The sequence below is a fragment of the Palaemon carinicauda genome, chromosome 4, assembly GCF_036898095.1.
Source record: "Palaemon carinicauda isolate YSFRI2023 chromosome 4, ASM3689809v2, whole genome shotgun sequence".
Classification (NCBI taxonomy): domain Eukaryota; kingdom Metazoa; phylum Arthropoda; class Malacostraca; order Decapoda; family Palaemonidae; genus Palaemon; species Palaemon carinicauda.
In genome coordinates, this window is record NC_090728.1 from 168,352,056 (window position 1) to 168,367,261 (window position 15,206).

General features: G+C 35.1%; 1 protein-coding gene across 3 annotated transcripts in view; it reads right to left on the reverse strand.

Moving 5' to 3' along the window:
* Positions 1–216: 216 nt before the first annotated feature.
* The window catches only part of alpha-Spec (alpha spectrin), a 45,931-nt gene continuing 30,941 nt past the window's right edge, over positions 217–15,206 (reverse strand). For 2 of the 3 annotated variants that reach the window (XM_068372701.1, XM_068372702.1), the window contains exons 14-20: positions 13,754–13,949; positions 13,291–13,403; positions 8,843–8,884; positions 6,412–6,576; positions 1,841–1,982; positions 1,437–1,730; positions 217–1,173 (exon numbers count right to left, since the gene is read on the reverse strand). In XM_068372701.1, coding sequence (XP_068228802.1) covers positions 1,045–1,173; positions 1,437–1,730; positions 1,841–1,982; positions 6,412–6,576; positions 8,843–8,884; positions 13,291–13,403; positions 13,754–13,949 — 1,081 coding nt within the window. In that variant the 3' untranslated portion in view covers positions 217–1,044. The remainder of the gene's footprint in view (positions 1,174–1,436; positions 1,731–1,840; positions 1,983–6,411; positions 6,577–8,842; positions 8,885–13,290; positions 13,404–13,753; positions 13,950–15,206) is intronic. The other variant, XM_068372703.1, reaches the window with a different exon arrangement.

Genomic DNA, 15,206 nt, shown 5'->3' on the forward strand with positions numbered 1-15,206 from the left:
TCTCTGCTACCTGTTACTATTAAAGAGATTTTCCTCCTATTACAATATTAGATTAATTATATTTTGTAAATTTTTTCCAGCTATGACCAAACATGTTCCCCAATCTATGAAATTGAAAAGACTAACTCAGCCTTGCAATATACATGTGTATTTTGCAATATTAATTTAGTCATTTAAACTTGCAGTTAAAGGGTTTTCTGTGTTGGTTAATTAAAACTTTCATATTTTTTAAATTTTATTCAAATTAAAGTAGGCAATGACTTACCAGGCTCAAAAATTAAGGAAAATATAGTTCATTCATTCCTTTAAGCTCCCTAAAACCTCCACATCTACTTGCTCATTGTCACTGCTCATATAGAATAGAAGTATGCAAGATAATACAATCTACAATGAAAGTACACATGCAAGGTTCTTTTAATACTAAAGCCGTCATATTTTGAACCTTCGGTGTTACACATCTGTGTACTCTCAGTGAAGATTTGTATAATTTTCATAATTTAGAATTACAAGGCTAGTTTACACTAGAGGAAGTGTCCTACAGATAGAAAATTACAGGAAATATGTTGTATCCACAGAAAACGCTACATTGCATCTGGATGTTTAAGACAGAGATGATGAGAGAAACTACTTCTATATCTAAAGCCGTCATTATTTAAAGAGTTTCAGGTGACATGCTCATCATCTTTATCAAAAACAAGTAGGTAACATCAAGTAATTTTATTATAGCTTCATTGAAAGGCTCCTAAAAATTTTTATTTCAATTATGAGCAAGACTTCAGCAGTAGTTTTTAAGCTATTGACTCTACAGAGGTTATGCATCATATTAAAACATAACTACTGCGAGACTGTAGTGGACTTGACAAATGACATTCAATCAAAGCCTAATAGTGGTAACCTGAAGAAGCTGCCAACAATAAATATTTCATATACTATTTTATATATTTAGAAATCTGTGCTTTTAAAGATTTGGTAACAGTGACTAAATGTAACACAAAATAACTAATATTACTCTGTTATATCTTGCAGTGACAATGAAATACCACTTTACTGTGAGAAAAGGGTATGTGTGAATTCTATGTAATCCAGAGCCGCTGGAACAGTATGACCAGTTTTAGGATCGACATAAGGTTTCATGCGGCCAACGCAATAGTCTGCCATCTCTTTGGTGAGGTTCTGTGAACAAATAAGAATAAGGATGAAATGAGAATTTTAATAATTAATATTTGAAATAATTCTGAAATTGTACTATCTACGATTATCTATGAAAAAGAAATTTGTAAAATATTGTAAAATAGTCTAGGCAACAACATCCTTTTCCTAAAAATTTCTTAAACCACTGACTACAAATCAATAACTAATTGTCCAGAAAATTGCTTGGTTAGCTTAAAATGCAATACTAAATTTTGATAAGCAACAAACGACATGCATATACATACCTGGTATAATTCTTCCCGTAACACGTATGGGCGATCTCCAGCCGCAATAGCCCTGAAGGCATTTTCTATTTCTTCTGAGCTATGGACATTCTCAGTCTCCTTGGATATCATGAAGGCCATGTACTCCTGGAGTGAGACTGCACCGTCACGATTAGGATCAACCACATCTAAAATGGCCTCAAATTCAGGATCACTTTGACCCTCTTCAACCATGGGTAGATCGTATCCTAAGGCTCGTAGACAGGATTTGAATTCTGCGTGGTTCAACCGACCACACTTCTCCTTGTCGAAGTGCTGCATTAAAGAAAATAATTTCCAGCTTCAAAAATAATAGAATAAATGTATACATTTTTATTTTCACTATACATACATAAAAAGTAACTGCCAAAGAATTAAAAACTAACCTTGAACATCATGCTGAACTCCTTAAGGGCATCTTCAGACACACCCGATTGATTACGCGCCTGAATCTGTTGTTCCAAGTTGTGCTGCATACGCATTCCCAACTGATCTAATTGATCCCACTGTTGGGCTAAACCTACAGTACTGAAATAAAATTTCCACCATTAACCCCTCGTTTAATACACATTTTTACTACAGGGTTGCAAATATGAAATATGAGAGTCTACACTTTCCATCTTCTACAGATTTTGCTTTAATTCTCCTCAATTTAGGTTTCACCTCCATGAATTTCAGACCGTTCCCCACACTAGTATTCCGTCACTCCTACCAATTGAGCTAAATGTTAAACTTTAAATATGCCCAAAATCACCTTAATATTTGGCATTGCAATAAATTATTCAACATCTTGACATCACTTTTCATTTGTAATGAAATCTTTACACCAATGTTAGTATTTTGTAGTTTTTTTTTTTTTTTTAGGTTCATTCCATGCTACAATGTCTCTGCAGTGGAGTACTCTGCAGTGGAGTACTCTGCAGTGGAGTACTCTGCAGTGAGAAGCAGAATTATATTTTTATTAAGACTAATCCTCTGACAAATAAAAGCATTTTATTAAATTTTAGTCACATTATACCTAATTCACATAGCTGGAAACTTCTTTTTTTAGTGACCCATCTTAATTTTGTCCTAAACTCAGTCGCCACAATAATTAAGACATTTTCTCCTTCCTTAAAGGTCTGGTCATCATCACGCCAATGCCGAACTCACAGGAGGGCGTTGTCATCTGCCTCTCTGAGGCCTTGATCGGAGCAATAAGGAGCCAGCGGGCACCTTCACAGGACATGTTCCATTGTTTATGATGTTGCCCCACAGGGGCATTCAGGGTTGGTGGCTATCCCCATTTCTCACTTTTATCTTAGCTCTGTTTAGGGTTATCCAGTCCTTCCTGGTGAGGGTTATTCCGCTGGCTAGTGCTTCATTGGATGGCCATCGCTCACGTTACGACCACTTCTATAACTTGGAAGCAGCTGCCCAGATTGGTTCCAGTCCATCCACAGTAGTGAAGTTTTAGCGTGACTTCAGTCTTCACTTTGTTACTTGATGATTGTGGTGCATACTCATGATCCTTAATTTGTTTATTCTTTTCAGTTTTTGCTGGCATTTTTCATCGGATATGGGGGGGGAGGGCATATAATAAAACCTGTTTCACCACACACTATTAACTCTCTTGGTCAGTGGACATTATTATGCCCTCAACTCCATTAGAACATAAGCAACTCTTATAAGGCCATCTGTTATCCCCCCTTTTTTTAATTATATTATACAGTTCACACTCAGAGGATTTTCCAACCACAGATTTGACTACACACAATAAATCAACAGATATTACTATTGTACAAAAGCAGTATAAAATTTATTCATATGTGGGCAGTGAAGTGTTTGACAAAATTTTCTAAATGTACTACTGATCTATTGGCCTATCTACTCAGCAACCAGCAAAGAAAGAGACATAACTTTAAATAATTAAGGAACTATTATTTACTATCTATTTAGTTGATAAACTATTCTCCATATTTCATTTATCATGAATTTTTCCTAACTACAAACCTGTATTCCTTACTTACAGGAGACGGAGTACATTGACAGCTCAAGTTCCCTAGTTAAAACCTTTAATGAGGTGTAAACAACCAACAGGTAGTTACCCTGCCAGCAGTTGGGAGGCAACCACAGGCAATTGCTCACGGGTACCATTTTCTCAATGCCGTGGGGGAATAAAGCTGAAAGACGTCATTCCTCCAAGAGGAGCAGCCTACAATGAAAATCCCTGAAGGCCCAAGTGCCAACGTATTTTGAAAGAGGCTGACTGAAAAATTCTGAAGAGTCCCTGGGCAGGAGAGAGACTAGGGCAAAACTCTCTGTGAGGATTTGGTGTGATTCTAGGTTTTCACAAACTTTGTAGAGGAACTTGGAGAGTTCCTAAACGAACTCGCCATGTCAAAGATGAAGCAGCAGCGTGGCATCCAACACATGCTGGAAGAATTCCTCTACAACATGTGCTCTCTGTTACAACTACAAGTTCCAGGTTCAGGATCTAGGTAAAATGCCTCTCCTTCTAATGTGAGGAGAGATCTTCCTGTGGTCCAGGTAACCTCGGAGGAAGAAGACAAAAACCAGGTAAGGAAGTCCTTAAGCCGCTAGATGCGACTGGCCATTGCCACGTCTGTGAAGCATGCCCCTCACATCTTCAACGGTGAGCAAACTAAAATAACATAGGAAATGATGCCATGCTAGTTAATAAGCCCTTGCACAAGGAGAGTAGAAAGTACCTCCAGAAGTAAAGCATCTAGATTATTACACATCTCTGGAAGATGCTAGTGTAGAATGGATCATGTTTGGCACTACACACGTCTGCAAAACAGGGATGCTGAAGGTCATCCTTGGTAGAGAACTGGGAGAAAAGTCTAGGAGAGCAACCAAGAGTGCATGAGTGTGACAGTCCTGGACGTAGAGACTCTTCCTCCAATGGTGACTATGCAGGGGACTCTGAAAACACCTGGGGTAGCAGAAGGTACAAGACCATGGCTGACTGAGAGACTGAAGGACGCTTCCCTCGGTAGGGCGCCAGGGAGGACAACTCAGACTCTGATGATCCCTGGAGGAAGGAAGACCAGCCGCTCAACTGTTCCGAAAGACAAGTACCACCATGAAGGTCAAAGAAAAGGATGCCAGAGGCAACAGATATCCTCCTTTGAAGAGGAATAATCAGAAAGAGTCTAACAAGGAACTTTTGAGAAGCACTGAAGAGCAAGAGCTCTAGAGGAGGAGGACCTGAAGGACAACATCTGGATCTGCTGCAGCTAAGAAGGTCCACAGTTACATGCTGAAGCTAGAAGTTCCATGAAGATCAGGATGCAGGACGGCACTGATCCTCCTCAAAAGAAGAAGGATGAGGATGAAAATCAAACATGTGAGCACGCTCCAAGCAGCGACAGTGCTCTGGAGGGAATGATGCAGCTTGGTGCGGAGATCCTTGAAGTAGTTACAGGTCTAGAAGTTCCCTGCAATTCAGAATGAAGGACGGAAAAGGAGACAAAGATCATCCTCCGAAGGGGACGAATCTGGAGGACACCCCAAAAGAATGATGACTAGACTACAGCTAGAAAACGTCTTCAAAGTTGCCTGCTGGATCTTTTAGCTGAAGATCAGGATGAAGGACACTAGGGCATCACGGATTTTCCTCTGAAGGGGAGATATCAAACAAGGAAGACAGGCAACCCTAAGAGCATGCTCCAAAGAGCAGAGTAGCTTTGGAGTAGGACTTCCTGAAGGGTAAAGCCTTTAGTTGTAGCTTTGAAACTCCTCGTGTAGACAGCTGCCTAGTCCTCCAAGGAGGACATCATCAACGAGATCCCAAAGTGTACTGGGAACATCCCTAGGCAGGAGTAACCACTATCACTCAAACACTACCATGCAGAGGGAACAAGTGTGTCCCAAAGGAACTCTCCAGGTCGGACAACCTGTGTTTCAAGATCCTCTCTTCAATTAGCGACATCACAACAATAAAACTGAAAAAAATAGTAAAAACTCCATTCAAGAGGAAGCTTCTCTTGCATCCCAAGAGACTCCCCCAACCTCGAGGTTTGCAAAAAGTTAATGGAAGTTGAAGAAAGGGGAAGAGGTTAAATGTAGTCTCAAGGTCCCGTAAGAAGGGATCCAGCCTCCCCCAGAACTGATTCCCTTTGTAATCAAAAGGACCATCAACACATGTTTGTATTACCAAAAGGTTCTAAACTGCAGTCAAATAAGCATGAAAAGTAATAACAAGCCCACAATTATGCAATGCTGGAAAGAGAAAGAAATTTTAACGATAATTCCCAAAGCAAAAACTGCCGAAGTTTCCAGCAGAGAGAAACAAGTGTATTGATGTCTGAAATCCAATTAAAGTTACAGTGAGCTAAAGGGCACTTGCCTCCCCACCGCCGACAAGGTAATTAATTACCTGCCCGTTGTTTACACTTCATTAAAAGCTGTAACTACCATATGTCAGCTGTTGCTGTTACAAGTAAAGAACCATGGTTTGTATTCATGTAGGAACAAAAGTAATTCACATTACCTTTTGCATAGCTGATGTCCACTATAATTGCTTGTTCTGATCTTTATAATCATATTCTTTTCCATGTACAATATTTAGTTAAGTCTTCCCATAACCACATTAGTTTATTTCCACAAACTGCATGTTATTTCTGATGGTATCAGAGCATTATTGCAATTTTATCCCATTGAAAGTTTTCCTAAGCCCTTCGGAGAGCAAAGTTCGTCATACTAACATCAGACACTTTATAGCCAAACATTTAAATAAAAACTTAAGAAATTCTGTGCCCCTCTCTTCCCTCTCATATACCAAGTCCCCTTAAACTTCCCTTTCCATTTTAATTGTCGACACCTTTTTACATATAATTCATATTCTTGGCAAACTTTGATGTCACTTAACAGAATTATCTTTGATGTAAATAACCCAACATAAAAACTAGAGAAAGTTTGTGACTACAGTTCAAAATTTTAAAATAATTACCTGTGCTCAGTGTATCTGTTATCGAGAATAAGGTGTTCTTCCAGTATCTGTCCAAGATCTTCAATCTTTTTAAGGTCAACACGACGAGCTCGTACCTCAGCTGCTTTTTGACGAGTTGCATCAAGCTGCTGTTCTAATGTTCCTGATCCTTCCATCATTGATGATCTGCATGGATTCAAACAATATTAATAATAAAACAATTGAGATATTTTGATCATGCATACAGCAATATAAATAACTTGAAGCAGTATAAATAAAAGTTGGAATTAAAAATATAGATAGTACTCCCTAATCATGGCCGGACTAAATATGCTTCTAGGCTAATTTTAGTGTGAAAACTTGTATACTGTATTACAGAGAAGCACCTGGTCACAGTTGTGATATTACTGAATGTATTTCAAAAGTTAGATGAAAGTGCTGAAAAGTACAGAATTCTTTGAAGAGCTATACAACTGTGCTTTTCAAGCACTGAAAACTAACATTAATTAAGTCATTACTTTTCATGAATTACAGGTCTACAGTACTTCTTAAAATTCTGGAAAAAAAATTGAAATATCTCCTTTACATTATGAATTTCCCCAAAGCACAAAGAAAACAAATTTTCATACAGAAATTTTGCAATTTCCTCTAATACACGTTAACAATATCTTTCAAGATGAAGGAAAATAAACTATTCTTTTATCCTTAAACTCCAAGTACATAGTTACTGGACTATTGTATATTGTATGTACAAAAAAAATTAAAGCTACTTATTCATAGAAATAAAAACCCTGCCGACATAATTGTGGTGAAGAGAAGGTTCTATGACACTACTTATATTCATACAACAATAACCTCACAATGTGACCACTTTTAAAACTTATGTTATTTGCAGAAAACCACATTCTCAGCTCTCAATAACTTACAATAAATATACTACAATTAAGTAGAATACTATACCATAACTGACTTTCACTAATAGAAAAAATTTACTCTGAAATTCACTCAATAAATAAACAAAAATAAATTGGAAGAGGATGGATGAAGTAGCACCATTCTTAGTATCTGCAATAGAACTGCTGTTATTATCTTATGTGCAGAGGTTACACAAGTGTTATAAAAACATGCCAGGGTCAATGGCATCAATACTGTACTACAACATATTCCCAGCAAAGTGTTCTTCTTATGAGCTGTAATACTGATCAGTGAAATTTGACCTTTAAATTTGGATGACTCAGGAACAGTCCTCACAATGAGAAAAAAAGTTTTATAGATTTCTTTCCAGACCTTATGATGAAACATAACATATAAGAACAGTTGTAAAAGTATATGACACTAAAGGAGGGGGGACAGCATTCTGTTCTCTAATAACATAATTTGCAGATCAAAGGCCAAAGCTGGAATAAATTAATTTCATCTTTGTGCATACAAATATACTTCAGATGATGTATGCATTATGAAAGCAAATAATAAAAATAAAAGGTTGGAAGTTCCTCAGCATGCAACTTTATCATTATTTCACAGGAGGCTTGCTTTGCAACTGTGTACAGTACATTAATATGTAGCAAGGCCAAGTAGTGTTAGTAACTCGTGTACATTGACCAGTGTGTAGTAGAAACTAGGCATCACAAGTTAATACATTAGTACAACAGTGGTGGATAATATTGGTTAAGAGGTTGCGCTATCAAGGAAAAAAAAAATAAATGGCAAAAGACAATATTTTGGCACCTAAATTTTTTTTTTACTGAAAGTATCCCAGAAAACTTCAAAAGATTATTCTCTTAAGAATCACTAATTTGACCGACTCATACTCTGGGAACCACGAGTTGAAATACAGCTCAGCACGTCATTATTTTGCATTAACCTTTGAAAAACAAAGCACAAAATATATCTCTGGTCAACAAATAAAATAATTTAATATTCATATCTATCAACAATTCATATTTCAGAACTACAACTAAACAATGAAAGAGCTTCAATGATTATTAGTAATCAGTTTAAAACCACCAAAAAATATTTAGCCTTACAAATTGGTGCTATTTTCATACCCAATACTATTCACTCAAGTTAAAACAATGAACAGCTCAATCAAGCAAATGATAAATGTGTTAGTAACTACAAAGCTTGGTAAGGTTTACTTTCATTACATTATTTTGATATTTTTACCCCTTTCAGTTTACCTAAGCATTAAAAGCTAATTGAAACATTGATCAAAACAGCATAAGTTTATTTGGCTCTATTGTTATAGTGAAGAGTCTAATATAACCAATATTACACGAACCATATAACCTTAGTTCTACCAGGTCAGTGTTGATAGAGACTTAAGGACAAGCTGCTGCTAATTTTGTACAAATGGTGCAAGGTAAGGTTGGGTAAAAATAGCAATTTATGTAAAGAATAGTTAAGAATAAAAAGCCATGGCCAAGCCCATGCAAGAGAGCATTATATTGACCTCTCATCATAGCCGATAAGGGAGAAACCCAGCAGGTGGAACCTGTACAAAAGGAAGAAAGATCAGCGACAGCCCCCTCCACACACCACTATTCCCAATGTCATCAATGCTATCAAGTTTAAAAATAATGGATCTCTGTAAGCTGATGCTACCACCAATGACACTTAAATTAAGCTACAATCTATATACGTTAATAACATTTCCTATAATTACAATGTACACATTAAGTTACAAAAAAGGTGTACATATAGTGGTTAATAAACGTCCATCAGTTGAACTTATAAAATTTTTATCTGAATAACACATGGCTCTACATTTGAGAACCATATGCCCTTAAGAGCCTAAGGCTCATTTCTTTAAAACTGTAAACAGTACTATAATTGTACTGGCCCTTCTATAAAGTACTTTAAGTAAATTGAAATATATTAACAATTACGCAATCATAACTCATATTCCTCAAAACCTGACTGGAAAAATAAATGTTTATCCAATAGAACATTGCAAGATTAATAAAAATTTAAAATGTCTAGTTTGAAATTACTATACTGTACATATTTGTCTTCCTTAGGGAAAACTGCCTACTAATAGTTATTCACATTATAAAACTTGTGCTGTGGTTAAGAAAGGCCTGCTATGAAATTTTTTTAAAAATTCAGAAGAAAACAATTTTAATAATAAAATTTCTAATTCCTATGAACATCCCCCCAATGTTCATACAGTACTGATTCTTCTCTATAAGCTCGGTTTGATCGACATATACCCATAAAATTTTCCAGTTATAATTTTCTCATGGTCTTTCCTTAGTAAAGTTATGAAAAATTCTAGCAGTAAGTAGTAAGGAGCCCAGAACTAACGCACCAGAGAGACTGTCACTTCAGTTTCTCAGTCGTCATAATTTACTTCAGACTGTCTCCAGTGTTTACCTATTACTGCAAATTAAGATGTCTTCCCCTTTGATTTGTTAGCAATTACTGCATGGGTTTTTGGAGATTATGGTCCACATCTTTTTCTGTATTGTGCTGAGGGCAATATTGTAATTTAAATAACTTGTCAATAGTATGTTTCTCTCTCAGTCCGTCTCACGGAAAAGTATATTTCAGTAGTTGCCGATTAAGTGATAAGTTCAAAGCGATGAAGGGAACTTACTTTTAATTCAAGGGAAAATCCAGGAAAGGCTAGGGGATGAATATGGTAATCGCCCAAATTTCAATAGTAATGTCAAAAGCTCGACATCGCTACCCTTTGTTAAAATCAAGGACCAGAATCATCTTCAACTAAGTTTATCAAGCCCCATGTTTTTCCAGTATATTCCAGGTAATATTAGAGCATCTTTTTATGAGGCTACTGTAGTCTAGGGAACAGAAGTGAGCTCAAATCTCTACATAGACAGCTAAATTTGAATAATTCGTGCTGATAGTGGTCTTATGAACTTACTCCTTTAATAGAAGTGTCACAAATAACAAAAGTACAAATTATCTCAACTTTCCATTTCAGGAAGATTATTAATGTTACATTTCGAGAAGAAAGCTGTAAATTTTTCAAGAAAACAATAATTACATATATAGTACGAGGAATATGATGTAAATCTTAATACGCCATAAAATATTCCAAAAATACATGAATAATGCACTCTAAAAATGAGCACACAGTATATGTAGCTACATAATCCTAATTTTTAAATATAAATCCAAGTTGTATCATGATGATATACTGTACCATATTTTGGATGACAAAGCATTCCTTGAATATAATTTCCAAATTAGCTGGAAAAAAAAATTATCATTGCCACTGTAACAATCTACCATTCAAATTCTGTATAGAGAGATACAGTACTGTACATGCTTAACCCTTTTACCCTCAAAAGACGTACTGGTACGTTTCACAAAAGCCATCCCTTTACCCCCATGGACGTACCGGTACGTCCTTGCAAAAAAATGCTATAAAATTTTTTTTTTTTTCATATTTTTGATAATTTTTTGAAAAAATTCAGGCATTCTCCAAGAGAATGAGACCAACCTGACCTCTCTATGACAAAAATTAAGGCTATTAGAGCATTTTAATAAATATATACTGCAAAATGTGCTGGGAAAAAAATAACCCCCAAAGGATTGGAAATTTCCAAATAGCCTGGGGGTTAAAGGGTTATTGCATTGTTACTGTTTAATACTTCTACCCTCCCCCCCTCCCTCACAGAATCCATAAAGAATACTTAGAATATAATTTATGATGACCTCAACTTCAATATTGTACTGTAATTTGGTTCAGCTAAATCAAAGTTTTAGCATTACCATAACTGCTTCACTTTTTTATTTGGATTTGGATTTTTTACAGAAATTAGGCCATACTACCCACTGCTTGGGACGGAAATATCACAACCTTAAATGCAAAATTGTTCAAGTATCCTAGTTGTCCTAATTTTACCATTTAGCTTGTAATAGTCCCTACCTTTCAAATAAATTTTGCTTAATACTACTGTATGTTGTATTATTTTCAATCCTAACAATCCTTTTCTAAATCAATCCCTTTAAATACAGTAAATAATATAAAGTGCATAACCAGACAGTGTCTACTAACACGTGGAATTGTAAAGCAAAATCCCCTGGTCAAATATATAAATCACTATAACTAAATTTTGTGATAAAAATAATTCCTTGCAAGTAACAATCTCAATTACAAACACTAGTTTTGCACTATGTCAACAAGGGAGTTTACTTTACACACAGTATAATGCATTGCATTAGAGTATACAGGCATGTGTCACCTAAAGTCCATATTACACTAAGAAAACAGATTTTGCCAAAACTAGGTTAGGCTATTCTGAGTTATTGTGAGATACCTTCAATTACCAAGTAGTTTTAGATGCTTTATCAAAAATCAATATGGAAATATTTGGTACAGTTCTGTATTATACAATCCTTTTTCTTATCTTTAAAAAAAAAAATAAACAGTAAAAAGAACCAATTCTTTAATGACACCAAAACTTATTGAATGAATTGCTAAAATCTCATCAGCATCCATGATGCTATATGATCCTCATCGTTACAATATACTGTACTGCCAGATTGTTCTCTTAATATGCTAAATTCTTAATATACCCAATAAACTATGAAATGAATCCTAATAAGCAAAGCATGATAAAAACCCATATATACAAGGCTACTTAAGAAAATATGACCAAACTTTTACAATACCACTTCCAGAATGCAGCAAAAGCAACCATCAATACCCTAAGAACTCATGAGTTCCACCAGCTTGTGTTTGAACAATAGAGTTTGTACTTGTATTGAATTTTTCCACCAGTTTCAGTATTAATAATGATGATGATAATACTAATAAAAATTATAGTAACCAATTCTTGTATTTAAGAGGATTTGTGGCATAATTTTGATCCTGTATAGAGAATAAAAAAAAAAAAAGTGACTAGCCTAGTCATTCATAAATTTATATCCCAAGCCCAGGTAAGTGATGTTTTAAAAAATTTCAAGTGTTTTGTAACTCAGTGACAAGGAAAAATCTCGATCAAGATGAAATGCTACTCAGCGGCCTATTAATGTAATTTTTTTTTTTTTTTTTAAAGGAAGATTTTTTTTTTTTATACACTTGCATTACTAAAGTATACTGTATTTGGCCCATTGATATTAATGATAATAGCACAAATTACAAAAGTACTATCTACCTTTTAATCTACCATGGCACTTCCTCAATTTTAGGTGGTAGCCGACATCAAAAAATAAAAGAAAAGGGAATTTTTTCTTCTTTTCGTTTACTACAGTTAAGGATTATGTAAACTATTTTTATTATTTTCTCAAAAGAATTGTTTTTCCTGATGATGTATATATATTATCAACACAAGGAATTTTGCTGACTACATTCTCGCATATTACTAGAACAATGTGCACTACTGTTCAAGATAATTATTTATGGAAATTCAAAATATAAAGAAAAAACAGTAATTACACAAGAAAGAATTTGAATGAGAAATCTCTCTTAATTATTAAGCTAAATATACTAAGTAGGGTGCAGTAGAGTACTGTAACATTCTTCTAAGTTGGACAGTGCTGTATCATGTCTTTACATTATCGTCATTGCTAACTACAATCGCCAACGGGGCTGCCTTCAAGCTGTTATGTCCAGTATTACTACAGTACTGTGTTCAGATATTTCCAATTATAATTTTAAAGAATAAGGACAATAACAATGACAGATTTTGTTAGGATGGACGTTATGCAGCATATACCTGTATTTTACACACAGTATATATGCAAATAGATATGAACTAATATTTGAAAAAGAAATGTTTATCCACAATCCTGTCTTAAAAATATAAAAAAACACCCTAGTTGTGAATTCAATTCAATTGCAAAAGCTAAAAAACAAAGCAACAAAAGCTACAAAGTTGGGCAGAAAAAAACATCTGACACAACCACTCATATTGGATTTTACCATACCTGGTATCTGTGAGGAGTTGGTGGAAAGCATTGGCATACTTGGCAAATTCTTTCCTTAATTTGTCATTTTCCTCTTGTCTTTGTGCTTCCTTAGCCAATTCCTGATCTCTTTCCTAAAAAAAAAAAAGAGCAAACAGACTAGTGAGCAACTTGTACGTTAAGAAGTTCCATCATTTCCATGCAAAATATAGCTACTAAAATTTCTTTCTTATTGAAGGCAATCAATTGTAACCAAGTGCATAACATCTTTGTAATATCAATTTATCATGTTATGCTAATAATTTAAATAATAAATTAAACCAGATTGAAACAATCTTTCACAATATATAAAAAAAAATTAGGGACTCCACACTTCAAATTTGTATACAAATAGCATCAACTATAAATTGCATAGACTAGAAATTAAAAAATCTCAAAACTACTTAACCGGGTTTACACGGTACCAAACAATAAAAGATCAGACCTTTATGATCTTCTGCAGATTACGCCAAGTATCCTCCAGTGCCTCCATTGTGAACCAGGTATATGGATTAGGGCCTACATTGTAGCTCTTTATCTGCTGGTCTAGAGCAGCTAATGCCTCAAAGTCAGCTTGTGCAGATGACAGTGATGCCTGGAATTGGGCATGAGCCTCACGCAGGGCTTTGATCTCTTCAATACTGCAAAAAATTAATAGATACATTGTTAAACAAAGACCATAAAATTAAAACTAATAAGAACATGTAAAATTATACAATATATAAATCAGCTACTAAAATTTTACACATGATAATCCATGAATAAACCAACCACTCAATATTTTTAGGAATTTAAATATATTTTTGCATAAAGAATTCCAGAGGAACTGCTTTCAAATTTCTTTACCCAAAGCTATATATTCACATTACCATACATCCTAAAATGCAACACTCCATTCTTTTGTGGCATACCTCCTGGTGTCAACAAATATACTAAAAATCAATTTTTAAAACCAAGGTCAATAGAAAATCTAACAAACTTTATCTAGGGAAAGAGCCCATATTGCCACAAAAATTTATTTTAAATCCGCATCAAAATGTTTTAGATAATTATCCTTATGATCATGAATACAAAAAAAAATGCACTAGCTCCTGTTCCATTGACAGAAATAGTGGCATATAAATTATTGTACATTACAGCTAGCTTGGAAATGATAGCAGTCATACAACATTTAAAAAATATTCCACACATCACATAAATATCTATAAGAGAAATTATGAATGAACACAGCATTTTATATAATGTTACTACCAGTAGTCACACATATAAGCAATGTTTCAATACTGATAAGCTGTTCATAATAAAATACACTTCAAAACTAAGAACTAAAAAACCATGTCCTAAAGTAATATGTATTTCCTTTACTATACAAACCCGAGTCCTTTAATAGAAGTATGACTTCAGTGAAACTGGAACGGCTGTTTAAAATTCTATGGAGGTAGTTACAGTTGGTGGAAGGTAGGCCTCACTCACTCATTAGGTAGAGCAACCCTCACTCTAACCTTTACCTAAAACATACAGGGTGGGTGAGGCAGGCAGTGTGCCCTAAAGGAATCAGGTTTGTATGGAATGACTCATTAATATGAAATGTCATACAGTACGTACATAGAGGGCCAGATCTCTATCTGATACCCATCTCCAAGGCTAATGCAGCGTCAAATTAAGAGACCCCATGGGCTTAAGCTATTCTTCTGAGGGGGAAAGGACAGAGCTCTTCAGTCTGAGACCTAGCTAAAGAGTGAGTGACAGCCTTCTTTTGAGGAGCTTCCCTCAAAGAATATAAATATAGACAACCACAATCCATTGCAGAAAAGCTTTAACTAAAGAAGTACAGTATCCCTTCATGATGCCAATCACATAAGACAGGCAGTTCTCCCAGTACCTCAAAGAGAAGCATC